Here is an 18,423-nt window from a genome sequence, read left to right on the forward strand (position 1 = left end):
GAAATAGCCCTGATTTTTTTTTTTTTTTGCTTAAATGTTTGAAATGAGAAGTTGACAAGTGACAGAAGTTTTGATCACTACTTTTTAATACTGTAATTTTAGTTATTTCATCGTTATTTCATCATTTCTTTAGTATATGAAAAAAAATAGTAATAAAGAGTGAGCAGGTGTGTCCAAACATTTGGCTTGTGGTGTGCATAAATACTGTGCTCCCAATAGATCTTCAGTTTCACCCTAGTCATTTAATCCTGTTTAATGCCATTTTAATTTGGCTTTGTGGGAGTTTCCTGTCTCTGAGAGACTGAAGTGTCCCAGGATCAGTGCAATCCGTTCAAAGCAGGAGGTCAAAAAGGACATCATATCCTTTAACAACAGACTAATAAAATGAGGATAAAATTGTTCATTACTGAATGATCTTTTTAATACATTGTAAGTGAAAGAGACAGGCGTATGATTGCCTTGTTTCTACTTAAAAACAATGACAATAGTTAGGGACTATGGAAGTTTTCTAGGGTGAGGTGAGGCTGCATGTTCAGAGCTCTTCTCGGCTCATCTAGGATTACAGAAAAGGTTGTCATGAGGTTGTACAGATAATTTACTCTATGCAGATTGCTCATGAACGGGCCAATAGATCGGTTTTGATCGATTAGGATTCTTGATGTGGCTTAGACTGGCAGACTGTAATCCTTTTAGAAAAGCACACATTATCCAGTTAATAAGAGTTCACTTGTACTGCATATAGTTTACAGTGACATTTAGGTACTTTAAAAAAAAAAAAACCTGCACATTACAAAGGTTTAGCATAACGCTTGAGGTCAGACATCAGCAACAACAACAAAATCATTCTCTGTCTATCTGTGTTTGTATGTGTGCAGTTATTTCCCAGAATCAGCCACACAGGAGATGCTGGATGAGTGGAAACCTCTGATGTGCCCTTTTGACGTGACCATGCAGAAGGCGATGGGATATTTTGAGCTCTTCCTGCCCACCACTCTCCCCCCAGAGCTGCATGATAAGGGCTTCAAGTGAGCACTGCCTGAACCTTATTATGACACACTTTGATTCCTTGCAAAGTCAGCCCTATTAGTCTTTCTGCTAGACTTGAAATAAAATATAGAAAACATTAATTTAGCACACACAAAGGTTTGGTGTCAGTAAGTCTATTGTGCACTGAAGCTACATTTATTTAATCACAAATTCAGGAATGGTAATATTGTAAAATATTATTGCTATTTAATATTTTGTTTCTATTTTAATACATTTTAAAATGTAATTTATTTATGTGATAGAAAAGGTGAATTTTTAACCATATTCAATATTAGTTTCTTTAAAGAAAATTATATTGACCCCAAACTTTTAAATGGTATTGTATATGTTGGAAAATGGAGATGAATGAAACAGCATTGTTTTTTTAGGGTTTTTTTTGCATTAAATTTTATTTGAAAGTCATTTATACAAACTAGAATGTAAAAACATAAAAGAAAACATAATGGGATTATATTTGTATGTTAAACGTTAAAAAAAGAGGAAATAAAAGGTTGATACATTTATGCTGTAGTCATAGAATCTAAATTAGCTTTGGAAGGGACGGTAGATTACGTAATCATCACACATCCAATACAAATAATATATTTTTTAAATACTTTTATGTGATGGAAAGTTCTGTGAATTATGTGTTTCTACAGACTTTGGTTTGATGAATTGATAAGCCTGTGGGTGTCGGTGCAGAACCTTCCAAGCTGGGAAGTGGTATGATTGTCTCACTATCGAATTTTTACATTGTGGATTTCTGTTCATAACCTCAGAAGTTCATTACATTAATATTATGATTAATGTTAAACCCGATTTTGTCTGTTCCAGAATCTTGTCAATCTTTTTGCACGACTGGCAAATGACAACATTGGTTACATAGATTGGGACCCTTATATTCCAAAGGTGAGATGTTCACTTTACTACCATTGTAGAAAGGCATTGCTCCAAAAATGTAGTCCGCTGTCGGTTTTTACTAACAGGTATCTAGTTTAAATGATGTTCATGTACACATTAACCCATTAAATCCAAAGCTTGTTCATTGTTGCTGGTTATACTGTTTTTATTCTGCGTCTGTTTGCAGATCTTCACCAGGATCTTGAGGAGTCTTAATCTTCCTGTAGGATCCAGTCAGATGCTGGTTTCCAGATATCTGACGAATGCCTACGACATCAGTCATGTGGTCACCTGGATTTCTGCTTTGCTGGTGGGTGTAAAATAAAGGCACCTTCCAATGAAAGTGTACTATTTAAATACCATCAAATTATGCTGTAATTGATTTATATTTAAAAATGTGTTTTAGGGAGGGCCCAGCAAACAGACCCAGACCCAGCTCAGTGGCCTTTTTAACAGTATTGCCTCATTTTTCCATCCTTCTAACCATGGCCGCTGGCTGGTGAGTTACAAGTGATTTCTGTTTCTGATATTTATGCTTAATTTCTTCTTTATTATAAATAAATGTTATATCAAATTATAAAGTAAACTATATACAGGTCCTTCTCAAAAAAATTGCATATGTGATAAAAGTTCATTATTTTCCATAATGTAATGATAAAAATTAAACTTTCATATATTTTAGATTCATTGCACACCAACTGAAATATTTCAGGTCTTTTATTTTTTTAATACTGATGATTTTGGCATACATTTAATGAAAACCCAAAATTCCAATCTCAAAAAAATTGTATATTTCATCCGAACAATAAAAGAAAAGTGTTTTTAATACAAAAAAGTCAACCTTCAAATAATTATGTTCAGTTATGCACTCAATACTTGGTCGGGAATCCTTTTGCAGAGGTGCCTTGATACAGCACTCTGGGATTGTATCTCCTTGACTCCTATTCGTTCAGAAATGTCTTTCTGTGTCTTACCCTCTCGCTTGAGGGTGTCAATGATGGCCTTCTGGACAGAGTCGGGTCGGCAGTCTTACCCATGATTGCGGTTTTGAGTAATGAAGCAGCCTGGGAGTTTTTAAAAGCCTCAGGAATCTTTTGCAGGTGTTTAGAGTTCATTAGTTGATTCAGATGATTAGGTTAATAGCATGTTTAGAGAACCTTTTCATGATATGCTAATTTTTTGAGATGGGAATTTTGGGTTTTCATGAGCTGTATGCCAAAATCATCAGTATTAAAACAATAAAAGACCTGAAACATTTCAGTTGGTGTGCAATGAATCTAAAATATATGAAAGTTTAATTTTTATCATTACATTATGGATAATAATGAATTTTTATCACATATGCAAATTTTGTATAAGTATTGGGACACCCCTCCAAATCATTGAATTCAGGTGTTTCAATCACTTCCATGGCTACAGGTGTATAAAATCAAGCACCTAGACATGCAGACGCTTCTACCAACATTTGTGAAAGAATGGGTCGCTCTCAGGACCTCAGTGAATTCAAGGGTTGCAATTGTTCCACCTGTGCAATAAGTCCATTTGTAAAATTTCCTCACTACTAAATATTCCACTGTCAACTGTTAGTGGTATTATAACAAAGTGGGTTTCCATGGCAGAGCAGCTGCATCCAAGCCGTACATCACAAGTGTCGGATGCAGTGGTATAAAGCACGCCGCCACTGGACTCTAGAGTGCTCTTTGGAGTAACGAATCACACTTCTCTGTCTGGCAATCCAATGGACGAGTCTGGGTTTGGCAGTTGCCAGGAGAACGGTACTTGCCTGACTGTATTGTGCCATGTGTAAAATTTGGTTGAGGGGGGATTATCTTGTAGGGTTGGGCTTGGCGCCCTAGTTCCAACTCTTAATGCTTCAGCATACAAAGACATTTTTGACAATTTTATGCTCCCAACTTTTTGGGAACAGTCTGGGGATGGTCCCTTCCTCTTCTAACATGTCTGCGCCCCAGTGCACAAAGCAAAGTCCATAAAGACATGGTTGAGCAAGTTTGGTGTGGAGGAACTTGACTGGCCTGCACAGAGTCCTGACCTCAACCCGATAGAACACCTTTAGGATGAATTAGAGCGGAGACTGTGAGCCAGGGCTTCTCGTCCAACATCAGTGCCTGACCTCACAAATGCGCTTCTAGAAGAATGGTCAAAAAATTCCCATAAACACTCCTAAACCTTGTGGAAAACCTTCACAGAAGAGTTGAAGCTGTTATAGCTGCAAAGGGTGGGCCAACTCCATAGTAAACCCCATGAATTAGGAATCGGATGTCATTCATGTGCATGTAAAGTAAATAATTAAATACAAAATATTTTTGTTAAATTTCCATTGAAAACAGAGAAGAAAGAGCAAAAGGAACAAGGTCTTCAGGTTGCTATCCAGATTTTAATCGTTCTCCCAAAATGCTTTAGAAGAGCCTGCAGCTGTGTCCGTTTTAAATGCACTGCTGCTATCAACTATACATGCCATTCTTTTTCTAGAAGCATTTCCTCATAGACGAGGACAGCTCATCTTTCCCAGGATGCGTGTTTGCTTTGTCTGAGGGATGCATCTAGTTGTCACAGTAAAATCCTGCGAAAGCTTTGTCCTATTATTGTCGCCACATTGTTGCCATATTACTTTGTCTCCCCCTTTGAGCCTGCTTTTGATGAGATGTTCAGTCTGTAGAACATCTGATTTGTTTTCAGAAGCTTACAGAAAGTGTTCCTTTGATATTGCAAACGAATTGTGTGATTTTTGGTGGGCATCACAGGGTACAAAACGCTTTATGGCTGGAAGGAATGTATCGAAGGCCAACATGCTTATTTGTTGAAAAAAGGAATCTGCAGTTGAATTTAATATCCGTCCCTTTGATCAAATGGAAGTTGCCCTTTTTTGCCAGTAAATGCTCAGTAAAACTAACTTTTTAGTTTTTTTTAACCATCCACAAATCTGTTTGCTTTATTTGTATTAGGCTTCAATGACACTTTGTCTCTTTAGAAAAATAAATCTCATTATCACAGACCCATTACAGATGTGGGTGCTGGATGGGTCTTAAGTTAGTTCATTCAGTCTGTTTCCCAGTTGTAATAATATCATTTGGTCAGAGCTCCATTTCCAGACCATTTCCTTCCCCCTATAAAGGTTCATAATCAGTCCTCTTCAAAATATATTTTTTTGTTTTATTGAATTACTTTCTTATATCCGTCTATCCCCAGATGAAACTTATGAAGCTCCTTCAGCGTTTACCTGCCAGCGTTGTGAAACGTCTGCATCGAGAACGTTACCGGACACCAACGTGGCTGACCCCTGTTCCCGAAAGCCACCTTCTCAGTGAGCAGGACATCACAGACTTTGTTGAGAGCATGAAGGAGCCCGTCCTTCTTGCCATGTTTAGCAAAACCGGCAGTCTAGATGCGGCCCAGGCCCTGCAAAACCTTGCCCTGCTCAGACCCGAGTTGGTCATTCCTCCAGTGCTGGAGAAGTAAGTGTGTGTTTAGTTGTTTGTTTGTATGTTTAAAGCACATGCTAATGTATTTTAAGTGAACAACTTGCAATAACATTACATTATATTGAGACTACATAACTGATGATGAGCGAACGGTGTGCTTGAGCATTATCACATAAAAGCATTTTTTCTCATTTAAGGACATATCCCGCCATGGAGACCCTCATTGAGCCTCACCAGCTGACCGCCACTTTAAGCTGTATGATCAGTGTGGCGCGGAGCTTGGTGGCCGGGGGCCAGAGGTTTCCAGAGGGCCCCACACACATGCTGCCTCTCCTCATGAGGGCTCTGCCGGGGGTCGACCCCAATGACTTCAGCAAGTGTATGGTGAGAGTCAAGACCGTGTTGCTGTTGTTAACTGAATCTATTAGAAATAAAGTTAAAATAAAATAAAGTAAATTTAAAATGAAATAAATAAGCTTAAGTTGAACCATTACATTTAAAAAAAATTATAATTAGAATGTAAATTAATGATTTAACGATATAGAAAATTAAAATTACTAAAGCAAATTCAAATTATATATAAATAATACAAAAACAACACTAAAAAAATGTGTTTTTATGATTATATTTCCCTGTTCTAAATAAGAGTTTACATTGTAGAACATCTAGACATTTTTTGTTTTCTTTTTGCTGGTCTTGTGGAAGTTTTCAAATAAATATCTTTTTCTTGTCTTTTTTCAGATTACATTCCAGTTATTAGCAACTTTTGTTACTCTTGTGCCATTAGTGGATTGCTCTGCTGCTGTTCAGACAAGAAATGACCTCACACAGGTCAGACATCCTCCTGTCCTGTCCGTAGATGTTTTTCATGTGTCAGTTCATGTGAGACTCAGTCTTTCCTTTGACTTTCTTTGTGCAGGTGGAAAAAGATTTGTGTTCAGCCTCTGCAGAGTTTGAGGATTTTGTTCTTCAATTTATTGATAGGTACAGAACTCAGAGTAACATGAATACTATACATGTGTTTTTTGTCTTTCTGTATCTTCATTCTTCCTCTCATGTTTGTATATTTAGGTGTTTTGCACTGATTGACACCAGCACTCTGGAACAGACCCGAGAGGAGATAGAGACAGAGAAAATGACTCATCTAGAGAGTCTGATGGAGCTGGGCCTGTCTTCCACATTCTACACCATCCTCACACAATGCTCCATGGAAATATTCCAGGTCATTACAAACACACATGTGGAGTTAAAGCTAGCCATAACATAAACTACCATTCAAAAGTGTGGGATAAATTTTTTTTTTAAAGAATTATTTGATGAAAAGAACAGTCACTAAAGTGTTTATTATGAACAGATTTTTTTTGTATCCTCAATTAAATGTGTCCTTTCTGAAAGAGACAAAGAAAAAATATTATAGACCCTAAATATTTTAACCAAAGCATATTTCCATAGTTCTATGACTATGTGATGACACCTGAACATATTTCCTTAATTTTCACAGGTTGCTCTTGAAAAAGTCTTCAACTTCGCCACTACAAACATTTTTGAGACTCACGTTGCTGGACGGATGGTAGCAGACATGTGCCGAGCTGCAACCAAGGTCAGTGTCCTGAGCTCAACTCCCAGACATTCACAGCTGACCAGTGTTTCTCAAATTTCAAATGATTTTTCTTCTTTTTAGTGTCACCCGGCAGAGGCTCTGAAGCTCTTTTTGCCTCACTGCTGTAATGCAATTTTACACATCTCATCCAGTAAGTTCCACATGCACCTAATGTGTTAATGTCATATGGATTGCCACATGTGTTGTGAGTTTCCCGTTAACATACCATGCGTTTTCAGATGAAGAAGTATTAAATGAAGAGGAGCTGGATAAAGAACTGATGTGGAACCTCCAGCTGTTGTCTGAGGTCAGTCATTGGATTCTACAACTAATAGATAACTATGAGTTAACTATGGGATATGACTATATCTAGAAATATAGATATCTAAATTTAGAAATTAAAGAAACTTCAAAACTTTGGAGTCAGTAAGATTATTTAATAGTTTTTAACAGAAGTCTCTAATGCTCTCCAAGGTCAAATTTATCTGATCAAAAGTAAAGTAAAAACAGTATCTTTCTAATCTTTCTAATATACTGATTTGCTGCTCAAGAACCTTTTATTATTATTATTATCCATCTTGAAAACAGTTGTGCTTCAAAATTTTTGTGGAAATTAGGATGCCCAACTTAAGGTTGTGTATAACTATACTTAAATAAAACTCTAAAAATCTAGTAATAAATCTATAATTATAAATCTATATCTAGACATTTAGAACTCTTGGGGACAGATACACTAACAGCTGTGCCAACGCAAACCCTCTTTTGCCATTTATAAACAATGGGAGGATTTACTAAAGGCACGCTGTGAAAAATTAGCTCTGAAAAGGTTGACCTTATATTGCATATGCATTTGTAGCAGTTTCCCTTTCAGACTCAAAATGTATGGGAGGAGAATATTTTAAAAAATCATGCAAGGTAATTTACTAAAGTTTGGACTCGTCAATTTAATGGTATTTGTGCCGTTATTTACCACCCAAGAAAAGCATGTATTATACCAGACACTATTTGCGCTGCTCTTGTAGCTTGCCTTGGTCATTATGGAAATGATCCAGCTGCGTTTGTGTTATTTAATGTGTGTTTTGTCAGTAAATTAGGCGCAGAACTTTCCACTCCCATCGACACTTTTTTGGAATTGTGCTCTCGCACTAATTTGCCCTGTTTAGTAAATCTGGCCCTTGAAATCTGAAAGCTTGAATCCATAACTGAAAATCTCTAACTTAAAACCTATTGCTATAAACATCTAGACGGAGATGTATAAGATCACAGTCCTTGTCTTTGTCTGTAGGTGACCCGTGTGGATGGCGATCAGCTGTTACTCTACAGGTCTCAGCTAGTCCAGATTCTTCAGCTGACTCTGCACCTGAAATGTAAGCAGGGCTACAGTCTGGCTTGTAAGCTGCTCTATCACATCCTGCGTTCCTCATCCCTCATCTATCCCAGAGAGTACTGCAGCGTGCCTGGTGGTGTCCAGCAGCACACTGACACATACCTACCAATCAAGGTCAGCCTCAAGTGGAAAATGAGACCACCAACCCTCTCATAGTGACACAGGATAATATCTGAAATATGATGCCGTAATCCTGAACCCGCAGAGTCCATTTTAAAAATGGTTGACATACAATAAGAGTAGAGATCATTTGGTATTTGTGGAAATCATACAGGCAACTTAAATCAATTGTTCAGTAGACATCTCTGACTTTGGTATCTTGAGTTTGAGATATCATTCATATGTCTTCTCCTCTCGAAAAGATATGCGTTATATTACTGAGGTCTTTTTTCCCCAGGAGAAACCTCTGAGAAACAGCAGGAGATTTAAGCAAGTCTCCATTGCACCGAATTTACAATAATAGAAGTGATGTCTATGAGAAACAATTGAGAGAAATCACATGTAATTTGATAATAATTAATAATAATTTTAGTGCTGTCAAATTGATTAATCGTGATTTAATCATTATATTAAATATTTTTATTTCAAAGTGGCAAATGTTATATTTTAGAGTTAATGTTAGTCAATATTAATACTCTATAAAATATTATAATATTAATATTAGGTATAATAAAAAAAATACAGTAGATGTCAGTAGGACTAAATAATATTTGCATGTATATAAAAAAAATCCAAACTGTGTAAATTCACAACAATAGTAAATGGGACGTCCCCACTAGGATAGCACTGTGTTTGCTCTTGTGACCAGGCTTTACTTATATCCTATCAAATATCGCTGAAGATGAGATGAGATGTTTGAGTTAATGAATGGATTAGCAGAGCTCCGTCACCTCTAGCATTGGTATGCCTAAGCACCTTTTCTTAGACAGACAGACGTCACTCTTCCTAACTGTCTGATATTTTATTACGTGGTTCATTTAAACTTGACTTAACCTTAACTCTCTTCCTAACTGTCTGACATTTTATTACGTGGTTCATTTAAACTTGACTTAACTTTCTCAGAAAATCAGAACTAATTTTACTCTCATTGTTTTCAAGATTTATGAGAACAAATCTATGAAACATTTTTTTCTTAAACTCAAGATAAGATGACTTTCAACACATTATACACCATTATCGTCAGTATACTTAATTTAACAAGACATTAGTCACTATTTGAAAACTTCAAAAATCATGTCATGGAGGCCGATATTTCACTAGTTGTCTGTCTCCTCTCTGGATCAGGACTGGGGTCGGCCTGGAGACGTGTGGAACCTGAACATCCAGTGGCACATGCCCAGCACAGAAGAGCGAGAACTTGTTTTCGACTTGCTGGATCTGCTGTTAAAGCCAGAACTCCAGCGTCTGCAGAAACACACACACGGAGAACAGGACATGAGCAGGTCAGTCACAGGATACGGTGACATCTGTTTGAAATCATAAAAAAATATTATTTCTTTTGTAACCACATAGCACCATCTGTAATTTCCTATTTATCAGCACCAAACCAGAAATGTGTTCCTAGCAATTGTTTATTTCTTGACAGTTCAGAAATTTTTATTCTTAAGCTTTATTTTATAGGAGCAAAAATCGAAATGTTTTCAGATACCCTCTGAAACCTGTGGTAGACATACCATTTGTCACTGACTTACAAAAGTCAGAGACAATTATTCAAGAATGATTTAAGCTTAGAGATATTTTAGTTTCTTTCATAAATAGACATATTTTATTTAGATGCATTGATCCACAAAAGAAAAATGTATGAACTGATCAGAGAAAGAATGATTTGCTCTATTAATTTGTGTATTGTCTCTTTAGGGATGATGTCCTGCAGAGTCTCTCCATTGTCCATAACTGTCTTCTGGGAGCAAGTCCCCTTCTACCCCCAATGCATGGAGAACCTGTGCCGGATATGTGAGTAACACAAGCAATGTACACTACCATTTAAAAGTTTAGGGTCAGAAATTATTATTATTATAATATATATATTTTTTTTAAAGAAATTAATAGTTTTATTATTATTATTGATGTATTAAATTGATTAATAGCATTGCATGGTTTGTGCAACTATATACGATGCTCTGGTATACTTCTTTTAAGCATATTCATTTGGTAATATTTTAACTTTTTAATGCTTCTCATTTAGGATCAACAGTATGGTTAAGCTATACGAGACAAACGTGTACACCGGAGTAGACTATGGTAAGTGGGCATTTCTTTGTGTTTAAAATCAGTGCTGGAGCTATATTGATTAATGAATGAATTGCTTGGCAGTGGATTATTATTGATTTTTTTGATTGATTGGCAGACCTGTCTAGAGAGAACTACAGAGAGGACATCTGTAAGACGATTAGACCTTTATTACGTAAGTTACTTTAACATACTAAGATACTTCAATACCCTTTCTGGTTTTAAACTTTAATACAGAGGAATGTAGTAAATGATAGTTCTTGCATATTGAGTGAAATGATAGTTGTTTTTATTATAATGTACTTTTCAAGACTCTCTTAACTGTTCAAGACTTTCTTAACTATGTTTATCTATACAGAATACACACTAGAGCACTCAGAAGATGACATCAAATCCCTCTTCTCCATTATAAAGGTGAACCACAACACTCAGGTTTTCTCTAACATTTGTGTGTGCGTGCGTGCGTGCGTGCGTGCGTGCGTGCGTGCGTGCGTGCGTGCGTGTGATATTTACTTTACTACTTATTACTTTGTTAATAAGCACTGGCGTGACTGACTCATGGTATTCTCTCTATAGATCATCAATGACCTTCTCCACTTTAAAGGCTCTCACAAACATGAGTTTGACTCCCGCTGGAAGAGTTTCAGTCTGATTAAGAAGTCTATGGAGAACAGGGTGAGATGCATTTAATGGCCATCTTCTCAATATTTGACATGTAGTTGACTGACACCCTCTTTCTTCTTCTCTCCAGCTTTTCGGCAGTAAACAGCACATTAGAGCCCTACTCATAGACCGAGTCATGCTGCAACATGAGGTAGTTTCATAATAATAATTTATAATAAATCATTTTAATTTAAATATATTTTATAGCGCATTTAGGTGAATCTTAGGAAACCTGCCAAGAAAATTGCTGGCTCATTTTTTCAATAAAATAACTATTTCAATAACTATTTTTGTATGTTTTCTATAACTACCATTCAAAAGTTTGAAGGTCAGTAAAAATTTTAAAAATATTTTTGAAAAGTTTTTTTTTATGCCACCAAAGCTGTATTTGTTTGATTGAAAAAAATACAGTAAACACAGTAGTACAAGATTACTACTAAATAACTATTTCAATATATTTTAAAATGTAATTAATTCCAGTGATGTCAAAGGTGAATTTTCAGCATAATTACTGTCACGTGATCTTTAAGAAATAATTCTAATATGCTGATTTGCTGCTCAATAAACATTTCTTACTATTACAATAGTGAATTACTACTATAATACTATAGTTACTTGATGAATAGAAGGTTCAAAATAAAATAATTTATTTTAAAGGGGTGGTAAAACACGATTTCACTTTTCTAACTTTACCTAGTGTGTAATGCTGCGGTTTGAGCATAAACAATATCTGCAATGTTAAAACACTCAAAGTTTAAAGCAAAGGGAGATATTTGCTTTTAAAGAAATCAGTTTCTAAGGACTACAGCAAACGGCCGGTTGGGAACTACAGCCTTTTCCTCCAGAATTGCTGACATCAGCAGCTCCAATATTTACATAAACCCCTCCTCCGAGAATATTAAATAAGAGGGACGAGGCAATTTTTTATTGCTGTGGAGAAGATTTGGCTGGAATGTGCTATGCGGTTAGTGAATCACAACACAGCTGGGCCAGCTAACCATTCTGAGCCCACTGCGTATTTTTGAGGGACTGGCTTCATAGAACCAGGAAACTATCAGACCGTTTTTACAAGGAGAGACAATAAATATAAGCAGTGTACAATAAAGGTAAAAATGTATGAAAAATAATGAATTTAAAAAACAAAACAAAGTATGAACACATGTTACAGTGCACCCCACAAACACAATCAGGCCTTCGAAAGAATGTGTTTTACCACCCCTTTAAATAAAAATCTTTGGTAACCTTAATGTCTTTACTATCACTTTTGATCAGTTTAGTGGATCCTTGCTAAATAACATTAATTTATCTAAAAATATTTAAAGAAATTAATACTTTTCTTCAACAACAATTTTTTTTTAAAGATTTTGCGGTAAAAATGCATGACTTGAACAGGTTGATGCTTTATAATATGTAAAACATCTTTGCGTACCTTCCATTACATAAAATTATCTCAAGGACTCTTAACCATGCTCTGTTCTGATTTCAGTAGTTTTGAGTGTATTTATGCCTCTTTGTGTTTCAGTTAAGAAATCTGACCATAGATGGGTGTAGCTACAGGTGTGTTCATCAGGACCTGATGAATGACCTACTCAGACTGTCCACCAGCAGGTACAGTCAGGTAAGACCACACCATACACATAAACACACACACTTATGCATTCACATTCAAAACACAATTAATGCAACATAAATCGCCTCTCTCTTACCTCAGGTGAGAAGTAAAGCTCAGAATGTGCTGTTCACAGCATTGGGAACCTACAACTTCTGTTGCAGAGACATCATCCCTGCGGTGCTGGAGTACCTGGACCCAGACCGCACTGACGTCACCCAGCAGCAATTCAAAGTATGTCTCACACCGTTCACAATGTTTACACTGTTGATATTCTACCGCTATGGGGAATTGGATAGGATCATACTTGTTTTTTCTTTATTACTCTTCTCCAGGGTGCCTTGTACTGTCTATTTGGGAACCACTCTGGGATCTCTCTTGCTACCCTGCAGTACTGGGACTGCATCGCTCTGACATGGCCTGCTATCATTCGTTCTGGCATGAGCCCATCCATGTCGCTGGAGAAGCCTTCAATTGTGCGGCTCTTCGATGACCTGGCTGACAAGATCCACCGCCAGTACGAGACCATCGGTCTTGACTTTACTGTGAGTTCAGCAAATAGTTCACCTAAATGAATGAAATGCCTAAAAAATTATCATTATTATAAATTATTATAAAAAATTGTTTTTAATTTATATAATTATGTATTACAATATTTTTGCTAATGGGTCTGTTGACATTGCACATATCAGCTTGATCTTTTCTTTCTATACAAATATAAAAGAAGTAAAAGTGCTTTTCTTGTGACATATGTATCTTAACACTTTTCTCTTTTGTTTTGTATTCAGATCCCGGACAGTTGTGTTGAAGTTGCTCTAAGCATTATGAAATCCAGTAACCCAGAACCGACCCCACGTGCCGCCTCTGAACAGGAGGAACTGGAGGGAAAAATGAGGCTGGAACAGAAAAACAAAGACTCTGTTCAGTGAGTAAATCCTTAAAAACTGCATACAAATATGCTTTACAATTGTATAGCTGGTTATGTGTTGGATATACAAACAAAAAAAATCTCTTTTTTTTTCTTCTTTTTTTTTACCAATCCTAACAGGAAGTATGAAAAGCTAGTGTTGGATCTTTTGGACTGCCTTTACGACCGAAACATGTACGTCTACTCATTGTGTCTGGTTAGAATGGACAACACAGTTTTACAGGGTTTACAGGAATAGTTATGTTAGGCTAAAATACTGTACTATCCTTTATTATATATATTGTTATTGAAATTGTTCTTTGTGATTGCAGTCTCTGAATTATTTGTAAGGATTTACAAAAGACTTTATGGTATTGGAAATTCATTGGTCCTATGCTTATTTATTTTGCAGACCCTGGAAGTTCGAGCAGATAGCTATCGGCTTCCTCTCTCTGATGCTGAGAGATGACCACCCCTTGCCTTCCTCTGCAGTCCTCTTTTTCGTCGAGAGCCTGAACCACGACTCTCTCTTAGTTCGCAATGTGCGTTTGTGCGTGTATTCTGTCACAATTATATCTGTGAAAGGAAAGCAAAAGAAAAACATGTTTCTTTTTGTTTTGTGCCCTGTATTGCTCAGGGTGCAATATCAGCAGTGAGTGGAATTCTAAAGCAGCTCAAGAGACCTCACAAGAAAGTGGCAGTGAATCCCTATGACATTTCTGAACTCAAAACCTCTCTTCAGTCATGTGAGTACACTACCAGTGTATATTCTTACTTAAATGTGCACTATGTAGTATTTTTGCAGTAAAATCTCCACTAACCACTAGGCCAGTGTTATATATTTTGTTCATTTGAGTTCTTACAATAGCCCAAATGTTTCCAACTATTTGTAAATTGTGAGAGAATTGCTATTTTAACCAAGGAGCAAGAACGTCTGAGGGAGTCGTCTGTCAATTGCGTCATATCTGCGTTACCCTCGGCTTCGGTTAAAGCAAAAATGCTTTACTCTTAACAAGTGTCACAGCAGCTGCCGAGCAAAAGCAGAGAGTAATGTCATAACATCATTTTAAACACACTTAAATGTACCTAATATGATTAACAAAGCAGCGTTGCCTCATAGCCTACTCATGACTGGAAAAGCAGAAATGGCACCCACGACTGTGTCCCGTCGTCATAATAAAAGTCCTGTACCTCATGAGGCGTGTTTGCATAACAATTGCTCCCGCAGCCTTGCTCAGCTCCACAACACTCTGTCCTGCTCGGCTTCATACTACAGTAACATTTCTAACCGCATCTATGAACATAATGCCTGCCTGAGTCCTATTTTCCACTGGCTATGAGGTGAAGACCACATGTCCCAAGATTCTGAGATCAATCTTGGCGTAATCAAACTACGCCTTTGTTTTGAATAGGCGCCCTCTAGCGGACAGAAAAATGACAGTGCAGCTTTAATGTACACTTATCATAGAATATATCTGAGATTTGTGTCTTTTTATATTTCTTTATGTAGGTGATGGTAAAGCTCTAGGCTCTCTGTTGGTGGGAGACAGGCCTGATAACCAGTGGCTGCAGTATGACAGCAGCAGGTTGCCGCGCTCCCAGCAGGACTGGGATGAACGCTGCTTCGTTGAGAAAACCCACTGGGGTTATTCCACATGGCCACGGTACACACAGTTCACCCAAACATGTAAAAGATCTGTTTGCTGTAAAAAAAAATTCTGTGCAACACAAAAGAGGACGTTTTGACTCGCTACACAGATCTTTTCCGTACAACAGTTCATAGTGGCTGTCAAGCTCCAAATAAAAACACCATAAAAGGGGTCTATATGACTCACCATATTTCACATCTTCTAAAGCCATACAATATCTTTGTGTGAGGAACATAAAGAAAATTAAATAACTTTTATTTACTTATGATTTTTCCCTCTGAAAAGTTCCGAAAAAGGCCTTAAACTATTCTGAAGCCAAAGGATGTCCCTTTTTATTATAAGATTTTTAATGCTGTTTTACTCTACAGTTCAAAAGTTTGGGGACATTTAAAAAAAAACTTTGATAGAAGTCCCTTATGCTCATCAAGGCGGCATTTATTTGATCAAAAATACAGTAAAAAAAATCTAATATATTCAAATATAATTACAATTAAAAGAAATTGTCTATTTTAATTGTCTATTATTATACTTTATTTCTCTAATGGCAAAGGAAGATTTTCAGCAGCCGTTTCTCCAGTCTTCAGTCATATAATCCTTTTTTTCAGGGCTCATTGCTGGTGAATAGAAAACTTTAAAAAAATGTGTAAAGTGAATGTGTTCCCCATACTAAATTTTGGTTAATTTATCCTTTTCCTCCAAAACTGAATAAAAGTTTTACATTTTGTTACTGTCACCTAATTGGTTGTGTATATTTAGCATGTGTGTATATTTAGAATATTTTATTTTGTCTACCATTTGAAGATCAACACTAAAAGTGTTCTTTGTAATAAAGTTATTTATTTTCTTCTTTTAGGAAGCTGATGCTCTATGCCCCTCATGAGGAACAGCCCAAACAGGGCAAAACAAGAGAAGAGATGAATGAGGTACGTTTGATTCAAACTGATCCAAACGTCTTTTTTTCCAAATTTTTCTTGTTTAGGTTTGTTTATTCCTGTTTTCTGTGTTGTAGAGTGAACAGATCATATATGATCATTTCTCAGACCGGCTGTTCATAGATCAGTTTATCCACTATTTGTCTCTGGAGGACAGGAAGGGGAATGATAAATTCAGCCCACGACGATTTTGCCTCTTTAAGGTGAGAGGATTTAAATGCACATCTACAAACCCAATGAAATGTAGACTGTAGAAGTCTACAAGCCCGATTTTCAGCCTTGTTCAAACCAATTTGGTTCTATATTTGAGTGCCATCCAAACAATCAGCATTCTCCAAAATACAAATAATTGATTGCTTGCATCATGAAAATGTCTTGTGTTGTAAAAGGGTCTTTTCCGGAACTTTGATGATGCCTTCCTGCCTTTGCTGAAGCCTCATATGGAGCGTCTGGTTGCAGATTCCCATGAAAGCACCCAGCGCTGTGTGGCGGAGATCATCTCTGGACTTATTAGGGGCTCCAAACACTGGAACTACAGCAAGGTATTTGCACACATTCTCATATTATAGGTGCATTTCAACAAATTAAGATTTTTCAGTCTCAGTATTGTTACACACCTGAACACTTAGGTCTCTGTTTGGGCTCTGGCTGTTCGGACAAGAATGGCAGTGAAAGCACCTTTGCTTGGTACTTTGCTATACAGTCTGTATACTGTATACTGTATATATACATGTGTGTGTTACAGGTGGAAAAACTGTGGGCTCTGCTATGTCCACTCATCCGTAAAGCTCTTTCCAATATCACCATAGAGACATATGCGGACTGGGGTACCTGCATTGCCACTGCCTGTGTAAGGACATTTTTTTCTCTCTTTTTAGACCATGTACTTGTCTTTTAGTGTGACGTATGATTATCTGTATGCTTCATATTAATGGGTTTTGGGGAAAATATTTGCAAAAGCATATTATTTCAAATTGTGGCCAGTGTTGGGTGAGTTACTGTAAAAACCTAATATCTTCAACAGTGTAATTATATTACTGTACTAATTACTCTCTGTAAAAAAGTATTGCATTACTTATTACTATTTACTTTCTAAATCCCATATCAACCTTGATCATAAAAATTAATAGTAATCCTTTACTTTTTCAAAGGAAAATGTATCAAATTACATTAATTATTTACTTGCATTACACCCAACACTGCTGGTGGATTAAATGTTATCTCATATTCTAGTGTAAATGAGGCTAATAACCAGAAAATCTGTGGATTTAAACTATCATTCAAAATTTTGGGGGTTAGTTCACCCAAGAATGAAACTGATGTTATTAATGACTCACCCTAATGTCATTTCACTCCCGTAAGACCTCGGATCGTGTGTCAAGCGGCCAAACTGCTGAAATTACGTGAAATTGGCAATCCGAATCATGAATCAATCAGCTGATTTATGACCGTTTGAATCTTTATTTGAGGATTGAACACAAACAAGGAAGAGAAGACAATGCTGAATAAAGTCGTAGTTTTTGCTATTTTGGACCAAAATGTATTTTCGATGCTTCAAGAGATTCTATTTAACTAACTGATGTCACATATGGACTACTTTGATGATGTTTTTATTCCTTTTCTGGACATGGACAGTATAGTGTGCATACACTTAGATACGCTCTCGGACTAAATATTAAATATCTTAAACTTTGTTCCGGTGATGAACAGAGGTCTTACGGGTGTGGAACGACATTAGGGTAAGTCATTAATGACACAAATTTCATTTTTGGGTGAACTAACCCTTTAGTTTTTAGTTTTTAAATATATTTTTTTCGACATGGATGCATTATGTAGACATCTTTTGTAACATTCTAAAAGAATTTACTGTCATTTTCAGTTTTAAATAAATGCTGCACATTTAAAATGGCTATTTATATAAGAATCCTGAAAAAATATATAAAAAAATTTTTTTCCCAACATTAATAATACTAAAAAAATATTTCGTGAACAGTAAATCAGCATATTATGATTTCTGAAGAATCATGTGGCACTGAAGCCTGGAGTAATGCGGAACATGTATCTGCCATTATAGGAATAAA

The 18,423-nt window shown here is 36.4% G+C and overlaps 1 protein-coding gene across 2 annotated transcripts in view; it reads left to right on the top strand.

The window, feature by feature from the left end:
* psme4a (proteasome activator subunit 4a) overlaps positions 1-18,423 on the top strand; it is a 30,618-nt gene that overhangs the window by 6,045 nt on the left and 6,150 nt on the right. For both annotated transcript variants that reach the window (XM_067421238.1, XM_067421239.1), the window contains 33 exons: positions 876-1,025; positions 1,686-1,749; positions 1,861-1,935; positions 2,114-2,236; positions 2,333-2,425; positions 5,134-5,399; positions 5,564-5,750; positions 6,108-6,197; positions 6,286-6,350; positions 6,438-6,588; positions 6,868-6,966; positions 7,048-7,117; positions 7,206-7,273; positions 8,252-8,467; positions 9,638-9,795; positions 10,211-10,306; positions 10,539-10,594; positions 10,701-10,757; positions 10,941-10,996; positions 11,159-11,257; positions 11,334-11,396; positions 12,768-12,863; positions 12,957-13,088; positions 13,190-13,399; positions 13,643-13,779; positions 13,903-13,956; positions 14,174-14,303; positions 14,399-14,507; positions 15,272-15,425; positions 16,264-16,333; positions 16,420-16,545; positions 16,732-16,884; positions 17,088-17,192. In XM_067421238.1, coding sequence (XP_067277339.1) covers positions 876-1,025; positions 1,686-1,749; positions 1,861-1,935; positions 2,114-2,236; positions 2,333-2,425; positions 5,134-5,399; positions 5,564-5,750; positions 6,108-6,197; positions 6,286-6,350; positions 6,438-6,588; positions 6,868-6,966; positions 7,048-7,117; positions 7,206-7,273; positions 8,252-8,467; positions 9,638-9,795; positions 10,211-10,306; positions 10,539-10,594; positions 10,701-10,757; positions 10,941-10,996; positions 11,159-11,257; positions 11,334-11,396; positions 12,768-12,863; positions 12,957-13,088; positions 13,190-13,399; positions 13,643-13,779; positions 13,903-13,956; positions 14,174-14,303; positions 14,399-14,507; positions 15,272-15,425; positions 16,264-16,333; positions 16,420-16,545; positions 16,732-16,884; positions 17,088-17,192 — 3,778 coding nt within the window. The remainder of the gene's footprint in view (positions 1-875; positions 1,026-1,685; positions 1,750-1,860; positions 1,936-2,113; positions 2,237-2,332; positions 2,426-5,133; positions 5,400-5,563; positions 5,751-6,107; positions 6,198-6,285; positions 6,351-6,437; positions 6,589-6,867; positions 6,967-7,047; positions 7,118-7,205; positions 7,274-8,251; positions 8,468-9,637; positions 9,796-10,210; positions 10,307-10,538; positions 10,595-10,700; positions 10,758-10,940; positions 10,997-11,158; positions 11,258-11,333; positions 11,397-12,767; positions 12,864-12,956; positions 13,089-13,189; positions 13,400-13,642; positions 13,780-13,902; positions 13,957-14,173; positions 14,304-14,398; positions 14,508-15,271; positions 15,426-16,263; positions 16,334-16,419; positions 16,546-16,731; positions 16,885-17,087; positions 17,193-18,423) is intronic.

This window comes from Pseudorasbora parva, chromosome 17 (assembly GCF_024679245.1).
Source record: "Pseudorasbora parva isolate DD20220531a chromosome 17, ASM2467924v1, whole genome shotgun sequence".
NCBI lineage: Eukaryota > Metazoa > Chordata > Actinopteri > Cypriniformes > Gobionidae > Pseudorasbora > Pseudorasbora parva.